Source organism: Erythrolamprus reginae, chromosome 7 (assembly GCF_031021105.1).
Source record: "Erythrolamprus reginae isolate rEryReg1 chromosome 7, rEryReg1.hap1, whole genome shotgun sequence".
Lineage (NCBI taxonomy): Eukaryota > Metazoa > Chordata > Lepidosauria > Squamata > Dipsadidae > Erythrolamprus > Erythrolamprus reginae.
This window is the reverse complement of record NC_091956.1, coordinates 71,824,227-71,849,264: the sequence shown is the minus strand read 5'-3', so window position 1 is coordinate 71,849,264 and position 25,038 is coordinate 71,824,227. Positions and strand designations below refer to the sequence as shown.

Below are 25,038 nucleotides of genomic sequence, written 5' to 3'. Positions count from 1 at the left end.
AGTTCTATTACTATACCTTCTTTTCTATTATTTCTTAGATATATTTTACTATGAGTATCTCCTCTATAACCTTCATCATGTATTTTACTATGTGTATATAGATATATACCCACTAAAACCCTCATAGTGTATTGGACAAAATAAATAAATATATATATACACATAGTAAAATACATGATGATGGTTATAGAGGAGATACTCATAGTAAAATATATCTAAGAAAGAATAGAAAAGAAGATATAGTAATAGAACATAGCAATGAAAGAATAGAAGAAGAGATATAGGACATCGTGATTATTTTTGCAAATATCGCTTTATAATACTGTCTCAAACTATTTATAGGCAGACGAGGATGCCAAATCATGTTTTAAAACAAAAAAACCACTCCACATTTTGGAACAGCTCAAGGACAGCAGCCTGCTAATAAACCACATTTCCATCTTCAAAAGATTCCACAGCCCAATTAAAAAAAAAAGGCGCATTTTCCTCATCGGAAGCCCGTGAGGAAAATGCCCACATACGCGCGGACGTTTCCCCGTTAGAAAAGGCTGCTTTGACTAAAGCAAGGCGAATCAGCTGAAAGAGGGTGACATCATCTTAAGAATTGTGGGTAATATGGACCGATCTGTGCGAATCCCGCTGGCGAAAACGCCCTCGTTAGCCGCTCAGGCTCCACCGCTAAACACGCCCACCCCGGAGCGGCTTCCCCTCAGAGCTCGGCGCTTAATGCCCGCAATACAAGCCCACCACCGACAAGGCGTCGGCTTTCCCCTTACCGTCCACCAGCTCTTCGAGGCTGGAGAGCTTTCGGCTGCCATCGACGGTGTAGATAGCCCGGACGCCCTGAGGGAGGTTGACGTTGTCGGACAGCGACCTGGTGAGCTCGGCCAGGAGGGCGTCGAAGGAGCGGAAGCGGTCGCTGGAGATGGGGTAGACCAAGCCCTTGAAGTACTTGTCGCCGTTGCGGTAGAAGCGCGCCCTTTTGGCTTTCTTCTCCGAGCTGAGGGCCTGGAGGGTGCGCGTGCGGTAGAAGCTGCAGTGGGCGCTGTGCGCGGGGCTGGGGATGAGCCCGTTGCCTTTGGGGCCCGAGCTGCTGCTGCAAGTGGAGCTGCCCCCTCCCCGGCGGGAGCCCGAGCGCTGCCGCTGCCTTTTGTCTCGCTCCTCGAAGTGCTCCAGCTCGAGGCACCGCCGCGGGTTGGCCATGGACGGGGCTTGGGGTGGTCGCCTGCACCACACACACACACCCCTCCCTCGCCTTTCCCAAATAATAATAATAAATAATAAAAACAACCCAAACCTTAAAAACCGCCTCTTAAGCCCCCTGCCCAACGAGACGACCCTGAATGGGTAGCCCGCCCAGCCTCCCACCCATACGAAGGCGTCGGCGTCGGGTCCCTCTGCGGCTCGGCGTTCACACCACCCGCCTTCCCCAGAGACGCAGCAGCGGCAGCAGCAACCCCGAGCCGTGGCCGGGACTCCGTGTCCATGAGGAGACGGGCAGGTCGTCGGCTCAGGCGCGCGCGAGCACAGCCAAACCGGGGGGCCCGGGCGCTTTCTTGGAGCCGCGGCTCAGCATCTCGCGCCGTCAGAACGTGACTAGCCAAAGCAAGCGTCCGCTGAGGGATTCCCGTTATCAGCCGCCGAGCCTCCCCCCCGGCCGGCTTCCCTCCAGTTTGAAGCCCGAAGGATGAGGGGGAAAGAGGCGGCTGGCGGCGTCCCCCTTGCAGGAATCCCCGTTCTACCCAGAAAGGAGGTGGGGACGCCGCGGTCTTTCCGTGGCCCCGCCCTCCCCCCTCCCGAGGGAGGACCCGAATTGTAGCCCGAGACGAGTCTCGGGCTGGGTTGCTGCACCGCCTTAAAGATAACGGCGGGAGAAGGCGAGGCGGAGGAGGCTTTTGGCGCGTCGAGTAGGGGAAAGACCCCCACAGCCGGAGCTACCCAAGTCCCTCTTTTCGCCACCCTCAGCTGTGTGGCGCGCCAGCGCGCAGGCGCATGCAGACCCAGCCGGCGGGCCTGAGGGCGTCCCTCAGCAAAAAAAAAAAAGAAGGAAAGCTTGCTCTTCGGGATGGGGAAGGAACGCGCTTCCTCCCGTTGCCTGCGAGCCGCTTGGGAAGCCAGGCGCAGAAGGGATCCAAGCAACGGGGATGGCCCGGCCACTTGTACACTAATAGGCGATGCAGTGTGTAAAGCGAGAGCGGCGAAGATTGGCTGCTGCTGGGTCCTAAAATAACTTGGCTTCTTCCACTAAGAGCTCCGTAATCAGGCTGATTGTTTCCCTTGTAAGTAACCCTAATCCGTGGGAACTGGCTTGCCCTAATGCGCAAATCCATTTTATTAATATTGATTGTTTCCTCACTGCTTATTTGACCCCTATGACATTTATTTGTTTGTTTGTTTGTTTGTTTATTAGATTTGTATGCCGCCCCTCTCCGTAGACTGAAGAAAATGAAAAACAAAAAAGAACAAAGAATAAAATGAAGAACAAAAAAGAGGAAAGGAAGAAAAGAAAAGACAAGGAAAACCAGAACGTTAATATCTAAGTGAAAAAGCAAATAACAACACCTGGCAATGGCTAAGAAGAGGAAAATTGAAGGTCTCAATAGGTCTCAAACCTAGTTTAAACATTTGTCTGTGCATCCAATTATAATAATATAACTTTGCTTTTTTATATCAGGTAATAAAATATTTTGATCTGGCTTTCTTGGTAAGGCTAACCACAGCAAAATCATGTACTTGTAATATTTATTGTCCCCTTTGTTCCAATGATCCTACCTACAACTTGTGCCCATCCAATGAATGAGACAACCTTAAATGGACTTTAGCTGTAAAATTTATTTCCACCAGTACCATCCAATGCCCTCTAATCTCAATTTAGAAGTTTGAAATTAGAATTTCTACATTTTACATGAACTTTGTCTTGGCAGGTTGGAGTTGTGTCGTACTGCTATTCCCATCAATTCCACTTAGCAAATAGTTACGTTTGTTATAGATTATGGAATTGTAATTCAGCAATCGATGCTCACCAAGTTTGAAACAGCCTGATCTGGGCATTAAAAATTAATTAGATATAATGGTGTGAAAGGGAAGTCTGAAAACATATACAATCAGAATTTTTTCCCCTTATTGAACTCATAGAAACATAGAAACATAGAAGTCTGACGGCAGAAAAAGACCTCATGGTCCATCTAGTCTGCCCTTATACTATTTTCTGTATTTTATCTTAGGATGGATATATGTTTATCCCTGGCATGTTTAAATTCAGTTACTATGGATTTATCTACCACGTCTGCTGGAAGTTTGTTCCAAGGATCTACTACTCTTTCAGTAAAATAATATTTTCTAATGTTGCTTTTGATCTTTCCCCCAACTAACTTCAGATTGTGTCCCCTTGTTCTTGTGTTCACTTTCCTATTAAAAACACTTCCCTCCTGAACCTTATTTAACCCTTTAACATATTTAAATGTTTCGATCATGTCCCCCCTTTTCCTTCTGTCCTCCAGACTATACAGACTTACTAATTTTGGGGGCAAGTACATAATATTGATTGTTTATAAATTAATTGTCTCTTCTCTTGTTTGGTCACATTTGCTAGCATGCCAAAATAGAATGCTGAAATTCCTAATTAGGATAGATTAATAGCAACCTCTGTGCCTGCACACACACTCCCCCCCCCCCGATGTGGGTAGGCTGCAGTGGTGGGTTGCTTCTGGTTTGGACTGTTCTTTAGAACTGGTAGCAGAAATTCGCCGCTGCTCACTAAACTGGCAGCGATGACCGGCAGTCCATGCTCCTGAACTGGTCCACTGAAAGCATTCCGCCCTCCCCCGGTGGGTCGCCCTCTAGGGAGGCACTGCATGCCATGATTGTCACATCAGAATGAAATGACAGAGAGAAAGTTTTCTCAATGGGAGGACGACCTCAAATGAATAAAGGTCTCTCCTATTTATTGTGTTTTCACAGTTCTGACATGTGGTACAGAATAACCAATTCGCGAACGTCACATACATATAAAGCAAACTTCTCTTGTGGCTTCCCTATAGATAATTAACGGAAGCTACAATCTTTGCCTTTTCCCTTGAATGTGTGTTTACCGGTGATTAACAAAGGAATGTGTAAGGCATATATTTCCTTACCATGATTCTGCAGGATGCTTGCTCAGCCTGGACTTTGCTTCCTGCCTTTCCATAGAGAAAGAATAAAGATCTTATTCAGCACATAATTTAGGCTTAAAACATCACTCTCCAGCAATATTTTATTCCCAAATTCCAGTGCTTAAAATCTATGATTACAACAGTCCACTGGTTATTGCAGATTACCAAAAAACCATATGCTACATGCAAAGGCTTTTGTGCATGCACAGAGGGTCATTTCCAGGAAGTGACATGCACAAAATGTGCACTTCCATCGCAATGTGAAGTGGTAGAGAAAGTAAGTAGAATCTACCCCTGGTAGGAAGACTATAGTAAGAAAAGTATTTTGCACTGTGTAGCCATCATGTGACTGGACTAATTTGTATTCAAGGTTTTTGAGATCTAAAACTCTAGTCTTGTGATCTCAGGGAGATGAATAACCCATGACATCTTTTTTACATTTTTAATGACTGGATTTACAAAGGAGTGCTTATTGGGTCTTTTATTCCACATGGTGGGTTGTTTTGTTACTTTTTAGCAATTTATTTTTGCAATAAAAGTAAGAGAAGCTTTTTGGGGAAGCATGTTGCAAGATTAAAAATTTCTTTTAATGATGTGCCTTCAACCTCATTCAAGTAAGTTTTTAACATAAAACAACAAAAAAGAACCCCTTAAGAATTCTCTTAATATATACAAATAGTGTGTCTCTGTGTGTTTGTGTGACATACGCATGTGTGTGTGTGTGAGTGTGTGTGTGTATGTGTGTGAGTGTGTGCATTCTGTGGAGGGAAAGGAGCGATTGCGCTCGTGACGGCATTGCCCAAAAAACCGTTGGTAATGACCTATAAAGCCCTACATGGCATCGGACCAGAATATCTCCGGGACCGTCTTCTGCTGCATGAATCCCAGCGGCCGATAAGGTCCCACAGAGTTAGCCTTCTCTGGGTCCCATCATCTAAACAATGTCGTCTGGCGGGACCCAGGGGAAGAGCCTTCTCTGTGGCGGCCCAGGCCCTCTGGAATCAACTCCCCCCCAGAGATCAGACGTGCCCCCACCCTCCTTGTCTTTCATAAATTGCTTAAGACCCACCTGTATCGCCAGGCATGGGGGAATTGAGACATCTCCCCCAGGCTTATAAAGTTTATGTATGGTATGCTTGTGTTGTATGTTTTTTAAATGATGTGTTTTTAGATACTTTCTTTTAATATTAGATTTGTTACATTGTATATTGTTATTATTATTGTTGTGAGCCACCCCGAGTCTGCGGAGAGGGGTGGCATACAAATCTAATAAAATTAATAAATACAGTAGTCCCTCACCTATCGCTGGTGTTACGTTCCAGACCTGGCCGTGATAGGTGAAATCCGCGATGGGGAATTTATCGACTGATAGTACTTATTTAAGTATTTATATTGTAATTGTTTGGTAAGTTTTCATTGTTTTAAGTGTTTATAAACCCTTCCCACACAGTATTTATTTTAGATACAGTATTTAAATACAGTATTTACAATTTTAGATATTTTTTTTTTTTTTAAACCTGCCGATCGAGTTCGGCGGGCTGTTTAAATCTGCCGATCGACTTCCTCAGAAACCCGCGATGAAGTGAAGCCGCAGTAGGTGAAGCGCGGTATAGCGAGGGACTACTGTAAATGAATCTTGCCTCGGCCTCCCTCAGCCTTTCTTTTTAAAGCTCGCACTCAGCTTCTCCCCACCCCAGAGGCAAGAAAACGGCTCTTTGCCTGTGTCCACAGCTGCACCCCCTACCCAAAATTAAGGTGAGAGAAATGAGAGCAAAAAGGGAGGAGAAACGAATGAGAAAGAGAAGGGGGGGAGAGGGAGAAATACACAGAAATGAGAGAGACCTGGAGGGAAAGAATGAGAAGGAGGGGAACGAGGGAAGAGACAGCATCTTAACCACTGAGCCGCCATGCTGTTCATAGACTTATGAATAGACTATGTCAAAAATATGTTAATGAAGAAATGGCAGACATGGAAGAAATTTTACCTCACAAGACAAAGTACTGAATGGGGAAGTACCAATGATAAACCAGTGATGGTGAACCTTTTTTGCTCAGGTGCCAAAAGGATTCTAACCAATAATAATAAAAACCCCATTATTTAAAAAGCATACACACAAACATACCATACATAAAATTACATAGGCAAGGGGAGATGTCTCAGTTCCCCCATGCCTGACGGCAGAGGTGGGTTTTAAGAAGTTTACGAAAGGCAAGGAGTGTAGGGGTAATCCTAATCTCTAGGGGGAGCTGGTTCCAGAGGGCCGTGGCTGCCACAGAGAAGGCTTTTCCTCTGGATCCCACCAACCGACATTGTTTAGTCAACGGGACCCGGAGAACGCCAGCTATGTGGGACCTAACCGGCTGCTGGGATTCGTGCGGTAGAAGGCGGTCCTCGCAGATATTCTGGTCCGGTGCCTTGAAGGGCTTATGCAAATAATGCAATGCCTCCCCCATGCATGCAAACGTAACTCCCCTCCCTGCCCCCCCCACATGCTTGCAGGCCTCAGTGAAGCCCCCAGACATTTGGTAGACCCGTTGAGTCCGCTTTTCGCCATCCACATTCCCCAGAGGCTTTCCTGAAGCTCAGGGAAGGCAAAAGCAGTCTCCTTCCTGTCCTCCAGAAGACCAAAAATTAGCTGCACACTGGAGTTGACATAGGGCAATGTTTTGTGTGCCCTTGGATATGGCTCTGCGTGCCACCTGTGGCACACATGCCATATGTTAACCATCACAGTATAGGCCAAGATCATGATTTGGTAAAGGTTGTTTACTTGATATACAAAAGAAAGTGACTGAAGTATTAAAAATTTAAAAGGAAATATAAATGATAAACCAATTAAATGACCTGGAAAATACACTTCTTGTCCTCAGCTCAAGAAGCGCATTATAGAAAAAAAGAGGGACAAAGATAAATGATTAAGCATTTACAACATTTAAAAATTTATTTATTAATCGTTTATATGATTTTCCAGCCCAGAAAAATGGGGAGTTTAAGAAGAAATTAAGAATTAAGAAGATATTAAATTATTCTTCTTTTTTATTCTCTATTATTCTTCATTTTTGTACCCTTTTCATTTTTTTCTATTTCTTTTATCTTTCTACAGTTTTTAAAATCTTTGTAAATTCATAAATGAGTGAGAAGGAATCTCTGAACTGGTTTTCTTTATTGGATTTACAAAAGAGATTTATTAAAGCCTTAGATAAATCTGTATGATGGGATAAAGAATTGAAGAGAAATCAAATCCTATAACAACATTTTACTAATTTAAAGATTAAGACTATCAGAAGTAAAAGAAAGGCTGGATTTGTCAGAGATAAGGTTGATTTTGTAAGCAATGAACAGGCTGTGCCTAAGAGAGGTCAAACAAGAATGAATGCCTCTTAATTCCTGCTCATTTCCCTTGATGGTTAGTAGCTTAGACTTTTGTAAGCTTGCAATAAATATACTTATTGGAATTCCTGAATTTCTTGATTTCCACAGTGCTTGACAGAGTCATTTGATTAAGGTTTAAAAATGGCTCTTTTTGCAAATTAATGAAAATCTGTGAAGTTTTAGATTTTTTGCTGACATCAGGATTGAAAGAAGAGTACAGTACTCCACTCCTCTACTTGCAACAGAATATCTTATTCCACCAGACCTGAAATATTAGGCTTAGATAGTTTAGAGCTACATTACCTTCTATCCCAGTGGTTCTCAACCTTTCTAATGCCGCGGCCCCCTAATACAGTTCCTCATCTTGTGGTGACCCCCAACTATAAGTTTAGCGCCAATTCTTCCAACAGATCTTTAAGCTGATTGGCAAGAGGTCAGAGGGACAACCCCCTGTAAACGCCTGATTGGTTGGATTGCAAAAATATGTTCCGAGATGCCAGAATATAAGCTTTAGTTGCTAACACCATTGGAAATTTATCTTTTCCTATGGTCTTAGGCGACCCCTGTGAAATGGTCATTCGACCCCCAAGGGGTCCCAACCCCAAGGTTGAGAACCACTGTTCTATCCGATCAAAATGTAGTCCATAAAAATAATCTGGCACAATGTTCTCCCTGTCAATGAATACTTCAGCCTCACCCACAACTATACACGAGGATGCAATAGATTCAAACTCAATCTAAACTGCTCAAAACCCGACTGCAGAAAATACGACTTCAGCAACAGAGTGATCAATCCCTGGAATGCACTAACTGATTCTGTGGTTTCTTCACCAAACTCTAAAAATTTTAACCTTAGACTGTCTACAGTCAACCTCACCCCATAGGTCTGTAAGGGGCGTGCAGAAGCGCCCCATTGTGCCTACCATCCCTGTCCTACTATCCTATTGTCCTAATTTACTTGTGCCTACTTTGCTAATGTTTATGTTTATTCCAATACCTGCTATCTTTTACATGTTTGACAAACAAATGCAAAAATTAAAAAGTAGTGCATATGCATCTGTAAGATTTCTTCCCCCCAAAAAGTCCCCCTGCTGGGGAAGAAATTGCAGTTTACTTTTAAAAATAATGGCTAATCTCTTTAATAATGTTATTATTATTGCTGTTGTTGTTGTTATTTATTAGATTTGTATGCCGCCCCTCTCTGAAGACCTTAAAAGATAAAGACCTTTCTTTATCAAGTAAAAGAATTATTGAGTTTATGTTCAAAAAAGTGTCCTATATGTGTGTTTGTCTGTGTGTATAAAATCTTTCAGAAGTTTAGGAATTATTCTAACAATTTATAAAATTGATACAGAGAAATAATCATGTAAAATGTGATATCTGGGCATATCAACATCCATTGAAATGATATCTTCTTTATATCTTTGCAGGGATACATTCTGTGCACAGCTTTCAGTGCAGATTAATAATAATAATAATAATAATAATAATAATAATAATAATAATAATAAAAAAATAAAATAAAAATAAAACAAAACAAAACAAAACAAAACAAAATAAAATAAAATAAAAGAATAAATAGCAAAAAAAACCCCAAAAATGGTTTCTTCCCTGAAAGCTTGAGAGATTTATTGGTTAAAAACAATAATCAGCATGGGGACAGGTGTTTCCTAGCAGGAGTTAATTGCATGACTGATTTAAAATGCCCTAAGCGACACCTCCAGGTTTTGGGCCATCTCAGGAAAGCCATAATTGCCTATAATGCTGATGATTACTGCACTTACAGCGTGCTTGCGAAAGCTTTTATCCCATTTCCTTTCATTTCCTAAGTTGTTCTTCTGGAGGGAAAAGACTACTTCCTCTATCTATATGTTGTTCTATAATGCTTTGGTTCACTAGATTTTTGTTTATAGGAGAGTTTTTGCCCCTTATATATTTGTTTCTAAGGATCAGTATCATTTAATCACTTCATTTATTACCTGTATACGTTACAGGCCGGTGGAATTTTGTACTTTTTATGCACGGAAAATAATGCAACCATAAAATGTCACTTTATATTTGATGTATTAAAATATACTTGCAAGGATATTAGGTGAATTTCAACTATCAATGAAAAATTGCACATCATTAAAATATTTCTCTCTTACACATGCTCCTCTGCTTACACACATATGAAATACACTTGGGATTATTGAAAAGTATATTTTCTCTGATAGAAGATAAATACTATGTATTTCTCTGATAGGAGATAAATACTATGTAACACATATTTCATGGATTGTCTTCTATAGCACCTTTGTATTCTGGCTCTTTGACCATAATTGGGAAGAATAATTGCTTAGATTTTGCTTTGTGGCTTTTACCCTTTTCTTTATCAAGTAAAAGAAATGTCAAAAGCAGGTCAAAAGCTAATGCGACTTTTTAAACTTGTGACACGGATTTGACTGTGCAGATGCCTTGATTAATGGAAGAAGGTGATAATCTACATTTATTTTTTCCTTCCCTTGCTCATGATTCATACCAACATCTATTCTTTTTTTTAAGTTCTCCTTTTTCTTAGGGGACTGAAGGGGAAAATAGTCCCCCAAAACAACCAAATGTCCAGGAGGTGGACAAAAAGATGGAAACACCATGAAAAACCATCAAAATATATTTTAATATCTTTTAATCTTAAATTTCTGTAAAAAAAAAAAAAGATAGTTAAAAAAACCATATCAAATAACAGAGTTTTTTAAAAAAAAACATTAAAATATGTCACATTTTGATTGATTTGAACATGTTCAAACATTATGATGCCAAAAAGTCAAGTGTTTCCATTTTTGTGTCCACCCCCTGTACATTAGCATTACATCATGAGGTTGGGAAGGGTTATTTTTGCAACTGCATTCTTTCCACTTTTCCATCGCTAAATAATAATAATATATAATAAAATGTTGCTGACTTCAGGGCCACAGAATGAATTATGTGGCAAAGTACTTTTCAGCATCTTGACTCTGTCTGCCAGAATCAAGGCAGGTTATATTTGCTGCAGGGTGTAGGACAATTCGCTGTGGCCAACTCACTACCGACATCTTGCCATACCTATCACACCGAAGCCAAGCTAGCATGGCCATCTTGCCATGGGACCATCCATGTGGGATCATTCAAAGCAATGAATGTTATCCATCACAATCTCTTCTACAGTATTTCCATCTTAGTCAGTGGAAATAATGTCAAGGGCACAGTCATGGATAATACTGGTAGTCCTTGACTTACAGCACTTCATTTAGTGACAGCTCAAAGTTATAAGGGCACTGAAAAAAGTGAATTGTGACCATTTTTCACATTTATGACCATTGCAACGTCCCCATGATCATGTGATTTACATTTGAATGCCTGACAACTGATTTTTTTATTTATTGGATTTGTATGCCACCCCTCTCCGTAGACTCAGGGTGACTAACAACAGTAATAAAAAACATCATGCAAATCCAATACTAAAAACAACTAAAAAACTTATTATAAAACTAAACATCCATACAAACAAAGATACCATGCATAAATTATAAAGGCCTAAGGGGAAAGAATGTTTCAATTCCCCCCATGCCTGACGACAGAGGTGGGTTTTAAGGAGGTTACGAAAGGCAAGGAGGGTGGGGGCAATTCTAATCTCTGGGGAAAGTTGATTCCAGAGGGTCGGGGCCGCCACAGAGCAGGCTTTTCCCCTGGGCCCCGCCAAGCGACATGATTTGTATGCCGCCCCTCTCCGAAGACTCGGGGTGGCTCACAACAATAATAAAGCAATGTTACAGTGGAACAAATCTAATATTAAAAGAGAAAAAGACATATAAAACCCTATCATTTAAAACCAAACAACACATACATACCAAACATAAAGTATAAAAGCATTTATTATTATTGTTGTTGTTGTTGTTGTTATTATTATTATTATTATTATTATTATTATTATTATTATTATCTGGGGAGCCTGCAGAGAGCTCCTGGCGACTGGGAGAAGGCATAAATGCCTTATGGGCTTCAGCAGAAATTGTTTTTTATTGTTTAGGCCAGGGCTATCAAACCCAATTTCATTGAGGGCCGCATCAGGGTTGTGTCTGACCTTGGTGTGTGTATGTGTGTGGCCAGCTCGACATCACTTGTATCAGGGGCACCTGCAGTATGCCAGCAAAAATGGCCTCCTGAGCTCTGTTTCTGCCTGCAACGGCCTCCTGCAACCTTCTGCCAGTGAAAGCTCCATTTTCGCTGGTGGAGGGTTGCAGGAGGCTGTCGTAGCCAGAAACGGAGCTCCGGATCCCCTTTTCACTGGAATAGACACCACGAGTTGGACCTTTGCTGTTTCCAAGGTGGCCCTGCGAGATCCGGGTGGACCAGATGCAACCCTTGAGTTTAACACTCATGGTTTAGGCTTAAGTAAGAATGTTACTTACTTCTTTTTCTATTTTTTCCCCACTTGATCTCCACATTTCTTTCAGAGATAAAATAAATAGCTTAACCCACTTATAGAACCACTAGAAAGTTTTGCTCCCCAAAGGATGGGCCTTAGATTATTGCTACCCAGACACACAAAGACAGGCAAACATGTACTGATGCAAAAACACTAATATCGAATGACCTAAGTGCTAAAGCCCATTGCAACAATATCGCCAAAAAAGCTTCTAGAGTTGTTAACCTGATCCTACGCAGCTTCTGCTCAGGCAATCTCACACTACTCACAAGAGCCTACAAAACTTTTGCCAGACCCATCCTAGACTACTGCAGTGCTCATCTGTCTGGAACCCATACCACATCTCAGACATCAACACCCTTGAAAATGTCCAAAAATATTTCACCAGAAGAGCCCTTCACTCCTCCACTCGAAACAGAATATCCTACGAAAATAGACTAACAATCCTGGGCCTAGAAAGCCTAGAACTACGGCGCCTAAAACACGATCTGAGTATTGCCCACAAGATCATATGCTGCAACGTCCTACCGGTCAATGACTACTTCAGCTTCAACCGCAACAACACAAGAGCACGCAACAGATTCAAACTTAATACGAACCGCTCCAAACTTGACTGTAAAAAATATGATTTCAACAATCGAGTTATCGAAGCATTACCGGACTCAATTGTGTCAACCCCTAACCCCCAACATTTCTCCCTTAGACTCTCCACGATTGACCTCTCCAGGTTCCTAAGAGGCCAGTAAGGGGCGTACATAAGTGCACTGGTGTGCCTTTCGTCCCCTGTCCAATTGTCTTTCCTTTCTCTCACTTATCATATATATTTTCTTTCTTTCATATATCCTCTCCTCTAAGTTCACTTTACCCTTATATATATTACTACATGTCTGTTTTTCTTCCTATATATTTGTGTATTGGACAAATGAATAAATAAATAAATAAAATAAAAAATAAATATTTTATAGTATTATACCTACTACTAGTATTATCAATGACATTACAATTACTGGCACTGCCATCTGGTGGAGGCAAATATGCAGCACATTATTCTGTCTCTTAAAAGGCTCGTGTTTGCATTTGTGTTTTCCCACTGTTGCATCTATGTTTTTTGTAATGGCAGAAAAACAGACAGTTGAGAATGAACTTCAGTGCATCTCTCCCCACCCCAGCATTTATTAGTCTTAGCTTTTAAAACACTTAACAAAGGAAAGATCTGCTTGAGTCTCCAGGGTATATTAGCAGTTTATGAGATTGCTTATTAATTAATTAATTATTATTCTGGCATTGCTAGGCTGCCACACTCCCAATGGACAGATTATAGGATTAAATGAATGTCTGTTCTTTTTTATCTGTGTTAGAAATTTTAAAAAGCTGTCCAACTCTATAGTAACTCTGGGCAGGATGCAGCAAAACAACAATACAACACAATTAAGAGGCAAACAAAAACATCCAAATGGCATTTTAAAAGGCAACAATTAAAAGACAAGTGTGTAGGATCTATTAACTTTGCTTTGCTGGCTCTCCTAATTTGGAGTAGTCTGGTACATCATAGAACTTCATCCTCAAACCTTCAAAGAGTATGCATTTCTTATTATTAACTAGAAGAGCAAAAATACCTGTAGTGTATTTGTGGATCTATTGTGTTTTATATAAGAATAAGAATCAGTTGCCCTCATATCATTTTTCCTTTTTTTTTTTTTTTAATTTTTTATTATTTTTCATAAAATAGACATACAGACATACAAACATTAAACATAGAATGGGGGTGTATTTCCCCGCTTCTTTTAAAAGACACACATTAAGGAAGTATTTACTAGAGGTTTGGAAAGACATAAAGAAAAATCACTTCTTAAATGTTCCAGAATGGATAGCCCCCCTAGAAGCAATAACACATCCAAAGTCTATAAAAGACACGAAAATATTTTATAGATATAAAGAACTATTAAATGATCAGATGAAGTTAAAACCTAGGAATAAATTACAAGAAGAAGGAATAATAATAGACTGGTGGCATTATGCCCAGATTCGATCCAGATACCAGAAGGATAAAACTCTTTACATTTTTAATAAAAGTAAGAATTTGCTAAGTAATTTAATTATCACCAATTCAGTAAAAATGATAGGGAAACTATATAAATTTCTTATCGCTCACAAAAATATAGAGTTGACTTTAAAAGATACTATGATAAGATGGTGCAGAAATATAGGTAAGGAAATAGACATAGATACTTGGGAAAAAGTTTGGATTAATAATTGGAAAATGACCAAGTCAGTTTCATTAAAAGAAAACCAAATTAAAATGTTTTATAGATGGCACCTCCCACCAAACAGGATAGCAAAAATGTTTCCTAAAACATCCCCACTATGTTGGAAATGCAAGAAAGATATAGGAACTTATTACCATCAATGGTGGACATGTGGTAAAGCTAAAATTTATTGGAAGATGATTGAGAAGATATTAAAAGAAATATTAAAGCATGACATAGATAACACCCCGGAATTTTACTTATTAGGAATTACCAATCAGACTTATAAGAAAGAAACTCTTTATTTAATCATACACATATTAACTGCGGCTAGAATAATATACGCGCAAAACTGGAAGGGGGAGGAAATCCCCAAGAAAGAAGAAGTTATAGCTAAAATATTAGATTGCGCCGAAATGGATATGATGACAAGACGATTAAACGATCAAGAAGACACTAAATTTTATGAAACATGGAATAATGTATATAGATGGTTAGATAAGAAAAAATAAGAGATAGATCTGTTTTTATTTAGGTAATAACAATATTAATATTAGTTCAAATGTATTTGTTGATGATTTTGATATAATAGTTTACTTACAAGCAACATATTAAGAATTTTGTTTTATGTATGTTTAGTAACTGAGATTTGTCTAAATGTTTGATTAGATGAATATATTACACATAAACAACATATTAAGAATTTTTACTTATACCGTACTAACATTGCATTTAAGATTTGAAATTTTTTTACTAGACTTTTTAACATTTAACAAATGTTTGATTATGTATTCTTTTCTCCATATCATTTTTCCATTGTGGCAAAGTCCTGGTGAAACCTTTTACCATGTTTATCACTGATTGTACCTAGGTTTTGGGGATAGAAGCCCAAGTACAAATGCAAGAAATAAATCTTCAGTGACATGTTCTTGCATGCTTCAAGAAATTTCCTTTTTTAAAGAAAAAATTATTTATTGAATTTGAACATTAAAAACTTATATAAACATTCATATTCTTCATTTCTGCGACATCAATAGTTATTTGGTTATTTATATATATTATTCCATCTCATTTACACTGTAAGTAATATTTACATTTGCAATATTTACATTTACATTATATAAACATTTTTTTCTAATTTCTAACCAGTTATATGCCATGCCATATAATGCCATATAATAGTCTTATTCTTCTTCACAATTTTGTAATTCTAATGTCAATTTTACCATTTCTGTGCATTCCGTTATTTGTTTATTATCAAATTATTCGGGGCACTATTTTCAGATTTTCATGCTTGCGCCCAAAGGTTATTCTGGCCGCTATCAGAATATGTATTATGGAATATTGAATTTCTTTAGCCCATTGTCTTCTAATGATCCTTAATAGATACATCTCTAGTTTTAATTCAGTTTGCAGGTTTGTTATTTCTTGAATCCATGTTCTTATCTTGCTCGAATATCTCTTTGCCTCTGAGCAGGACCACCACATGTGATAATATGTATCATGTTCATGTTTGCACTTCCAGCATCTTTGGTTCAGTTTTGGATATATTTGGGCTAGTCTGGCTGGGGCCAGATACCAACAATACTACAAATTCTATACACATTCTCCTTATACGATGCTGACATGGTCAATTTGTAATTTTTTGTCCATAATTTCTCCCAATTGTCTAGTTGAATAGTACACCCAAATTTTTCATCCATTCTATCATATTGTCCATTACAATCTCTTCTTTATCAAATTGTAAGATAGATAGATAGATAGATAGATAGATAGATAGATAGATAGATATAAATAGATAGATATAGATATAGATATAGAAATGAACTTGTTTTCTGGTCCTAGTAATATTTTATTTATTAATTTCTGCTCTTTTATCTATACCAAATTGTTCCATATCCTGTTTGTATCTGTAGATATGGCCACCAATCAATATTTTAAAAAATGCTATAAGAAATTTCTTAATTAGCTGAATATAATTTGGTGCTCTGTAATCAACAGAGTACCAAATGCCTATTTTCTAGGCATTTATTTCTGGCCTCACTAACAGATATTTGAATAACTTGTCATTGATGATATATTTGGTCCATGGACCAACAAAAATGCCTTTGTTAACATTGCCATCAGTTATCCTTGGAAATATCTGTCTCAAATAATCAACAATTCACTTATTACTTTCACAAAATTTTCAAGTCAGAGTTTTAAGTGAAGCAGTGGCAGAAAATATATTCTTGGATAAACAAGTGGTTCATATACCATATTTTTCTGTCCTGGAACCAAATTCTTCTGGAGTGCCTTTTTCTTAGTGTATTTCCTAATGTAATGCGACTCTCCCATTCAAATAACATCAGTACTTGGTGTATCTGAGCTGCATTCTAACCAGCAGAGTCATTCTTTTTAAATGTCGACAGATATTATAGTTCTACTTGGTGTACTACATGCACTTCAACAACTATTCCATGTTTTTCTATGTATTTTTCTTCTTGCTTTAAGTGCTCCACTAATCATCCCAGTGCTGAAGAAGCCCATCATCAAGGAACTGAATCACCACAGACCAGTTGGTCTAACATCTGTAGTTATGAAAACTTTTGAAAGGCTAGTGATGTCCCACTTGAAAACCATCACAGATCCACTGTTAGACCCGCTGCAATTTGCATACCGAGCAAATAGATTGACAGATGATGCTGTTAATATGGCTCTGTACTACATTCTACAAGATCTTGAATTTCTTTGAATTGTGCAAAGAAATTTGCTATTTTCATCTTTGTAACTGCAAAAGATAGAATGCTGGTGATAGCAAACACTATCATTATGTCTTGTACCTTAGGATTCTTGACAAACTTACCTTTTCTTTTATGTATACTGAGAGCATATGCACCAAGACAAATTCCTTGTGTGTACAATCACACTTGGCCAATAAAATTCTATTCTACTCTCTATTCATCTTTACAATGTTGAATCTAGTAGTTCTGCTTTTGGTTTTGACAAATTGGGCATGGACAGCCTAGAGAAAAGGAGGGCCGGAGCGGGCATGATAGCAGTCTGCAAGTATACGAGGGGATGTCACAGAGAGGAGGGAATCATTTTATTTTTCAGGGCACCAGAGGGCCGGACGAGGAACAACGGCTGGAAGCTGACCAAGGAGAGATTCAACCTGGAGATAAGGAGGAACTTCCTGACGGTCAGAGCGATCAACCAATGGAACAACCTACCAGCGGATGTTGTGAACTCCATCACTCTGGACATTTTTAAGAGAAGATTGAACTGCCACTTGACTGGTGTACTATAGGATTCCTGCTTGGGCAGGGGGTTGAACTCGATGGCCTTCATGGTCCTTTTCAACTCTAACAATCATTAAATTAAATTAAATTAAATTAAATTAAATTAAATTAAATTAAATTAAATTAAATTAAATTAAATTAAATTAAATTAAATTAAATTAAATTAAATTAAATTAAATTAAATTAAATTAAATTAAATTAAATTAAATTAAATTAAATTAAATTAAATTAAATTAAATTAAATTAAATTAAATTAAATTAAATTAAATTAAATTAAATTAAATTAAATTAAATTAAATTAAATTAAATTAAATTAAATTAAATTAAATTAAATTAAATTAAATTAAATTAAATTAAATTAAATTAAATTAAATTAAATTAAATTAAATTAAATTAAATTAAATTAAATTAAATTAAATTAAATTAAATTAAATTAAATTAAATTAAATTAAATTAAATTAAATTAAATTAAATTAAATTAAATTAAATTAAATTAGTAAGACCTTGACCAGGTTGTTTGATTCTGACTGTGTTACGAGGTGAGGCTCAAAAGACGTACACAGTTCAAAATTCAGATTACTGTCACTGTCAGTGCCTGGCTAGTGCATTGCAGCATCTTAATCTCTTTCGTCTAAGCTACATTTCTCTGGTGGCTTTAGTACTGGCAGATTGTCATTATGTCGCACTGGTCTCATGGCTGAAGATATTTCATTGATTTCTTATTTTTAGCAGGGAAACCAAGGAGGCTAGTCAGACAGAAGTAACAGTCTGTCACATAATCATTCTGTTCTAGCCATATCATTGAGACAGCAAATGGCATTGACTTCCGAGTTCCTCTAAGCTTTAAGACCAAGTACATCTCGTACAAGAAATATGAGGAGCCCAGGCCTTATTATTTACTTATTTATTTTATTTATCTATTTTGTCCAATACACAATGAGGGTTTTAGTGGGTATATATCTATATACACATAGCAAAATACATGATGAAGGTTACAGAGGAGATACTCATAGTAAAATATATCTAAGAAATAATAGAAAAGAAGATATAGTAATAGAACATATCAATGAAAGAACAGAAGAAGAGATATAGGAATAGAAGAAAGGTATAGGAGATATAGGAGAGCAATAGGACAGGGGACGGAAGTCACTCTAGTGCACTTGTACTCGCCCCTGACTGACCTCTTAGGAATCTGGATAGGTCAACCGTAGATAATCTAAGGGTAAAGTGTTGGGGGTTTGGGGATGACACTATGAAGTCCGGTAATGACTTGTCTGGATCACAATTCTAAAACTGAAGTACATATATCTTTTTAATAAGTTCAATGCCGTCTGGCAGGACCCAGGGGAAGAGCCTTCTCTGTAGCGGCTCCGACCCTCTGGAATCAGCTCCCCCCGGAGACTAGGACTGCCCCCACCCTACTTGCCTTTTGTAAACTCCTCAAAACCCATCTCTGTCGTCAAGCTTGGGGGAACTGAGTCATTTTCCCCTTGCCTATGTAGTTTCGGTGCATAATATGACTGTATGTATGCTATTATATACTGGGGTTTCTCTTTTAGATTTTTATATGTATAATTGTCATCTTAGATTCTAATTATTAGGTTTGTCATTATGTATTGATTTTATCACTGTTGTGAGCCGCCCCGAGTCTGCGGAGAGGGGAGGCATACAAATCAAATAAATAATAATAATAATAATAATAATAATAATAATAATAATAATAATAATAATAATAATAATCTTGGAAGATTAAGGATACAGTGGTACCTCTACCTACAAACATCTCTCCTTACGAACTTTTCTAGATAAGAACCGGGTGTTTTGCCTCTTTTCAAGAACCATTTTCCCCTTACAAACCCGAGCCTCCGAAAATTTAACCGGAAAAGCAAGGGAGAAGCTTCTGTGGGAATCTCCTTGGAGGAAACACACCCTCCCTGTGGTTTCCCCTATCGCACACATTATTTGCTTTTACATTGATTCCTATGGGAAAAAATTCCTTCTTCTTACAAACATTTCCACTTAAGGACCTGGTCACGGAACGAATTAAGTTCGTAAGTAGAGGAACCACTGTATACTCACTTCATATGTAGCAGAATGTATTGTAGAAATTAGCACCCACCTCCAGTGTTCCCTCTAATTTTTGGGGTGGGTGGGCGGAAAAGTATAATGTCTGAGGGGCAGTCCTTTCGGGACTGGGCGGCACAGAAATAATAAACAAACAAACAAACAAACAAACAAACAAAACAAACAAACAAACAACCCACCCTGTTTTGCCTCAGAGAATTTCAAAATAAAATACTGTACTGTGTGTCTATAACAGTGAGCTCATAATAGGGCAACTCTATCAATATCAAAATTCCACTTAAATAGTTGAGCTAGTTTCAAACTAGATTTTGATTTTCTTTCTCTCTTCCTTACTCCCATTCTTTTTCTTTCTCTTTTCCTTCCTCTCTTTTTTCTATCTGTTTCTCTCTCTTCCTCTCTTCCTCTCTCTCTCCTTCCCTCTCACTCTTTCCCTCTCGGCTTCTGGGCAGGTTTGGAAAACTCTGAGTTGATGATGATTTTTAAGTGAGCGATTGCTCACTGCTCAGCTTAGAGGGAACTATGCCCACCTCTCTCCTTGAAGAATGAAATATTTTGGGAAATATTAAAAAGACAGAATATTATATATCCCTGGATAAGAAAAGGAGAAACATGCTCTTGGAAAGCAGCCCGCACCTTTCTTAATATCCCTCAGCAGATGTCAGCACTTAAGAGATAAAGAGATTACTAGCTCTATTCATAAGCAAATAGCCCTCACCCAAGATCCAAACCAGGACAAAGCCATTAAGCCGTAATAGGAATTGCCCAACATTTTTCAGAACACAAGGCTCTTCAATGCATCATCTCATCAGCAAACTTCAATCAAACCTAGATTAGACAAACTCCTAGGGTTAGTAAATGAAACTGATTTATTTATTTATTTATTTATTTGATTTGATTTGATTTGATTTGATTTGATTTGATTTGATTTGATTTAATTTGATTTGTATGCCGCCCCTCTCTGTAGACTCGGGGCGGCTAACAACAATGATAAAAAACAGCATATAACAATCCAATAATGAAACAACTAAAAACCCTTATTATAACACCAAACATACACACAAACATACCATGCATAACTTGTAATGGCCTGGGGGGAAGGAATATCTCAACTCCCCCATGCCTAGTGGCATAAGTGAGTCTTGAGTAGTTTACGAAAGACAGGGAGGGTGGGGGCAGTTCTAATCTCCGGGGGGGAGTTGGTTCCAGAGGGCCGGGGCCACCACAGAGAAGGCTCTTCCCCTGGGGGCCGCCAAACGACATTGTTTAGTCGACGGGACCCGGAGAAGGCCAACTCTCTTATGCAGGACACCCTGAATTTTCTTTCAACATCTTTCAGTGTAAGTTGGGTGCTCTGGGGTGGAGCTCCATTGTCGCTACCTCACTGCAATTCCCTGCGTCTGGGTAGTAGCCTACCCTTGGCCCCATGGGAATCTGACAACAGCCAATAAAATACACATTCTTGAATAGGAAGTTCAAGGGCAAAGCCAAAGAGAAGGTATAAATACCCCTCCCTCTCAACTCCATGTGGTCAGCTGCCCAGAACCACCCATGTGCTTCTATTTCATCAATAAGTGGACCCTCTTTCCAATCAGCCTCCAGCCTCCATTTTATCTCCATTGCCTTTCTCCTGGCTTGGAACTGAATCAGATGGATATTTCTTCCAGGGGTGAAATTCAATTTCCCCCCCTATCAGTTCTGTGGTTATGTGTCCAAATAACATCAGAGAAATAAATCAGAGTCCTCCAAGTTCCAATTTATTGACAGAGCCATGACAATTAAAAACTGTAGTCAACATGATACTAACTTTTCCTACAGTTCTCCATCCAGGTCAAAGTTCCTTCCTTGTCCCCACACCCAGAAGTTCATCACATGGACCTCTCCAGTTCTCTCAAAATCCATGATCCTTCCCTGTACTTAACGGCTGGTGCTGAACAAAGGATGACCTTGAAGCTCTGGAAATAATTTGTTGTGGCTAATAACTTTCCGTCCCAAGCCAGGCCAAAGTGGTCAAATTTTACCCCTGATTTCTTCCAAAAGTATCATGGAGCGAGTAATGAGAAAAGAAAAGTTTGTATTTGATTGATTTTAAGCATTGTTGTTGTGTTTATAACCATATATTGTTTTATGTCATGGTGGAGAAATGAGACTGAACAATACAGAAGAGCTGAAGGCCGCTATTGAAGCATCCTGGTCTTCCATAACATCTCAGCAGTGCCACAGGCTGATAGCTTCCATGCCACAGCACATTGAGGCAGTAATTGTTGCAAAAGGATCACAAAGCTCTATTTATATGTGTTGTATTCTACATTTGTAGCTACCTATAAATTAGCATTTGCAAACTTTTCACACTTTTTGCACTTTTTGTACCTTCTGTTCTTCTTTGTTCTAATTAGTTATAGAGCTAAGAAGCTAGGATTTTACAGTTGAGTTAGAACCTCAGTTTCATACTGCAGCTACTATGTCTGTCAGATAGTAACCTTATGCCCAATCACTGTTTCCTTTTACATTCCTAGGAACTTCATTTTCTTATGGATTGTGTATTACTATAAACAAGTATATCATATTAGACCTTCCCCCTCAAAACAATGAATGTCATTAATGTGAATATTGAATGAATGCAAATGAATGTTTTAAAGTTAGAATTTTAAAGAATCTTTTTAGTACATTAATTGTAAAAACTGTATTGTTATGTTTTTGATACATGCTGTGAGCCGCCCCGAGGCCGCGGAGAGGGGCGGCATACAAGTCCAATAAATAAATAAATAAATAAATATAGGAAATTATTGTACATGCACTCTTTGAGCAAAAAAACGAATGTAGAGAACTCAACTATCCATGCTAAAATTTTCAAAGCCTTCCATTATATTTACATCAAGCTATCCACAAAACAGTGGAAGTGATGTGCTGGTGTCTGGAGGCTGTTGGGGCCTGGATGGGTGTCAACAGACTCAAACTCAACCCTGATAAGATGGAATGGCTGTGGGTTTTGCCTCCCAAGGACAATTCCATCTGTCTGTCCATCACCCTGGAGGGGGGAATTATTGACCCCCTTGGAGAGGGTCCGCAACTTGGGCGTCCTCCTCGATCCACAGCTCACATTAGAGAAACATTTTTCAGATGTGGCAAGGGGGGCGTTTTCCCAGGTTCACCTGGTGCACCAGTTGCGGTCCTATTTTGACCGGGAGTCACTGCTCACAGTCACTCATGCCCTCATCACCTCGAGGCTTGATTACTGTAATGCTCTCTACATGGGGCTACCTTTGAAAAGTGTTCGGAAACTTCAGATCGTGCAGAATGCAGCTGCGAGAGCAATCATGGGCTTTCCCAAAAATGCCCATGTAACACCAACACTTTGCAGTCTGCATTGGTTGCCGATCAGTTTCCGGTCACAATTCAAAGTGTTGGTCATCACCTATAAAGCCCTTCGTGGCACCAGACCAGGGTATCTACGAGACTGCCTTCTGCCGCACGAATCCCAGCGACCGGTTAGGTCCCACAGAGTGGGCCTCCTCCGGGTCCCGTCAACAAAACAATGTCGTTTGGTGGGGCCCAGGGGAAAAGCCTTCTCTGTGGCGTCCCTGGCCCTCCGGAACCAACTCTCCCCGGAGATTAGAATTGCCCCCACCCTCCTTGCCTTTCGTAAGCTCCTTAAAACCCAACTCTGCCGTCAGGCATGGGGGAACTGAGATATTCTTTCCCCCTAGGCCTTTACAATTCATGCATGGTATGTTTGTATGTATGGATGTTTGGTTTTACAATAAGGGTTTTTTAGTTGTTTTAGTATTGGGTTTACATGCTGGGTTTTTTTTGTTACTGTTGTAAGCCGCCCTGAGTCTACGGAGAAGGGCGGTATACAAATCCAATAAATAAATAAATAAATAAATAAATAAATAAATAAATAAATTAACTAGATGGTGGCAAAATGAAGTACAAATAGACGAAAGAGAGATGAAGGATATAGTTGAAAATATACAGAAAATAAAGAATACAAGAGTTAGAGAAATGAGAAGGAAAATTTTACATAAGAGATATTACACACCAACACAACTTGCATATTTTCAGAAGAAGGGGAAAGGCACCTGTTGGCATGGATGCCAAGAGAGAGGAGAAATTTGGAAAGAAGTGCCAGATGAAATGAACAGAATGTTACATATTAATTGGACAATTACAAAAGAAATAGCACTACTGTTAAAAAAAGGGAGACTTAAGAGAATTTAAAGAAATAAAAGTAGCAGCATTGGAAAGCGCCCAAGCAGTAATTGTATTGGGTTGGAAAGAAGCAGCAAAATGGACGATACAGAATTGGTATAGGTACATGGTGGACCACATTTGCTTTGAAATTATGGAGGTAAAGATAAATATGTATACAGTAGTCCCTCACCTATCGCTGGTGTTACATTCCAGACCCGGCCGCGATAGGTGAAATCCGCGATGGGGAATTTATCGACTGATAGTACTTATTTAAGTATTTATATTGTAATTGTTTGGTAAGTTTTCATTGTTTTAAGTGTTTATAAACCCTTCCCACACAGTATTTATTTTAGATACAGTATTTAAATACAGTATTTACAATTTTAGATATTTTTTTTTAAAAAACCTGCTGAACGAGTTTGGCGGGCTGTTTAAATCTGCCGATCGACTTCCTCAGAAACCCGCGAACCAGCGAAGATCCGCGAATTATTTTTCTCATTAATATTTCTTGAAACCCCGCGATGAAGTGAAGCCGCAGTAGGTGAAGCGCGGTATAGCGAGGGACTACTGTAATGACAATAAATTGAAAAAACTGATGGAACAATGGGAAATGGTGAGAGGTTATATGACAAGTCGAATTTGTGATCTAGCCATAAAGAATAAATTAGAATCACTCTTTGTAAATAGAATGCAGATTCCAGCTTAGAAGAATATTAAAGATGTTAGTAGAGACCCTCCAATTGGTGGTGGGGTATACAGTGTTCCCTCGATTTTCGTGGGTTCGAACTTCGCGGAAAGTCTATACCACGGTTTTTCAAAAATATTAATTAAAAAATAGTTTGTGGGGTTTTTCCTTATACCACGGTTTTTCCCACCCGATGACATCGCATGTCATCGCCAAACTTTCATCTGCCTTTAATAAATATTTTTTAAAATAAACTTTAATAAATAAACATGGTGAGTAATAATCTGAATGGTTGCTAAGGGAATGGAAAATTGCAATTTAGGGGTTTAAAGTGTGAAGGGAAGGCTTGTGATACTGTTCATAGCCAAAAATAGTGTATTTACTTCCGCGTCTCTACTTCGCGGAAATTCAACTTTCGCGGGCGGTCTCGGAACGCATCCCCCGCGAAAAGCGAGGGAACACTGTATATGTATGTTGTCAGGTGATGGGTGTACCTTCACAGGACACTGTTTTTATGTTGTGTGTATGTAGTTTGCATGTTTTAACATTTAAAAATAATTAAAAAAAATAATTAAAAAAAAG

At 38.9% G+C, this 25,038-nt stretch overlaps 1 protein-coding gene across 4 annotated transcripts in view; it reads right to left on the bottom strand.

The window, feature by feature from the left end:
- DCLK2 (doublecortin like kinase 2) overlaps positions 1-2,050 on the bottom strand; it is an 84,822-nt gene extending 82,772 nt beyond the window's left edge. Inside the window, exon 1 of one of the 4 annotated variants that reach the window (XM_070757803.1) lies at positions 777-2,050. In XM_070757803.1, the coding sequence (XP_070613904.1) occupies positions 777-1,203 (427 nt within the window). In that variant the 5' untranslated portion in view covers positions 1,204-2,050. The remainder of the gene's footprint in view (positions 1-776) is intronic. The other 3 variants (XM_070757802.1, XM_070757805.1, XM_070757804.1) reach the window with 3 other exon arrangements.
- Between the last annotated feature and the right edge of the window lie 22,988 nt (positions 2,051-25,038).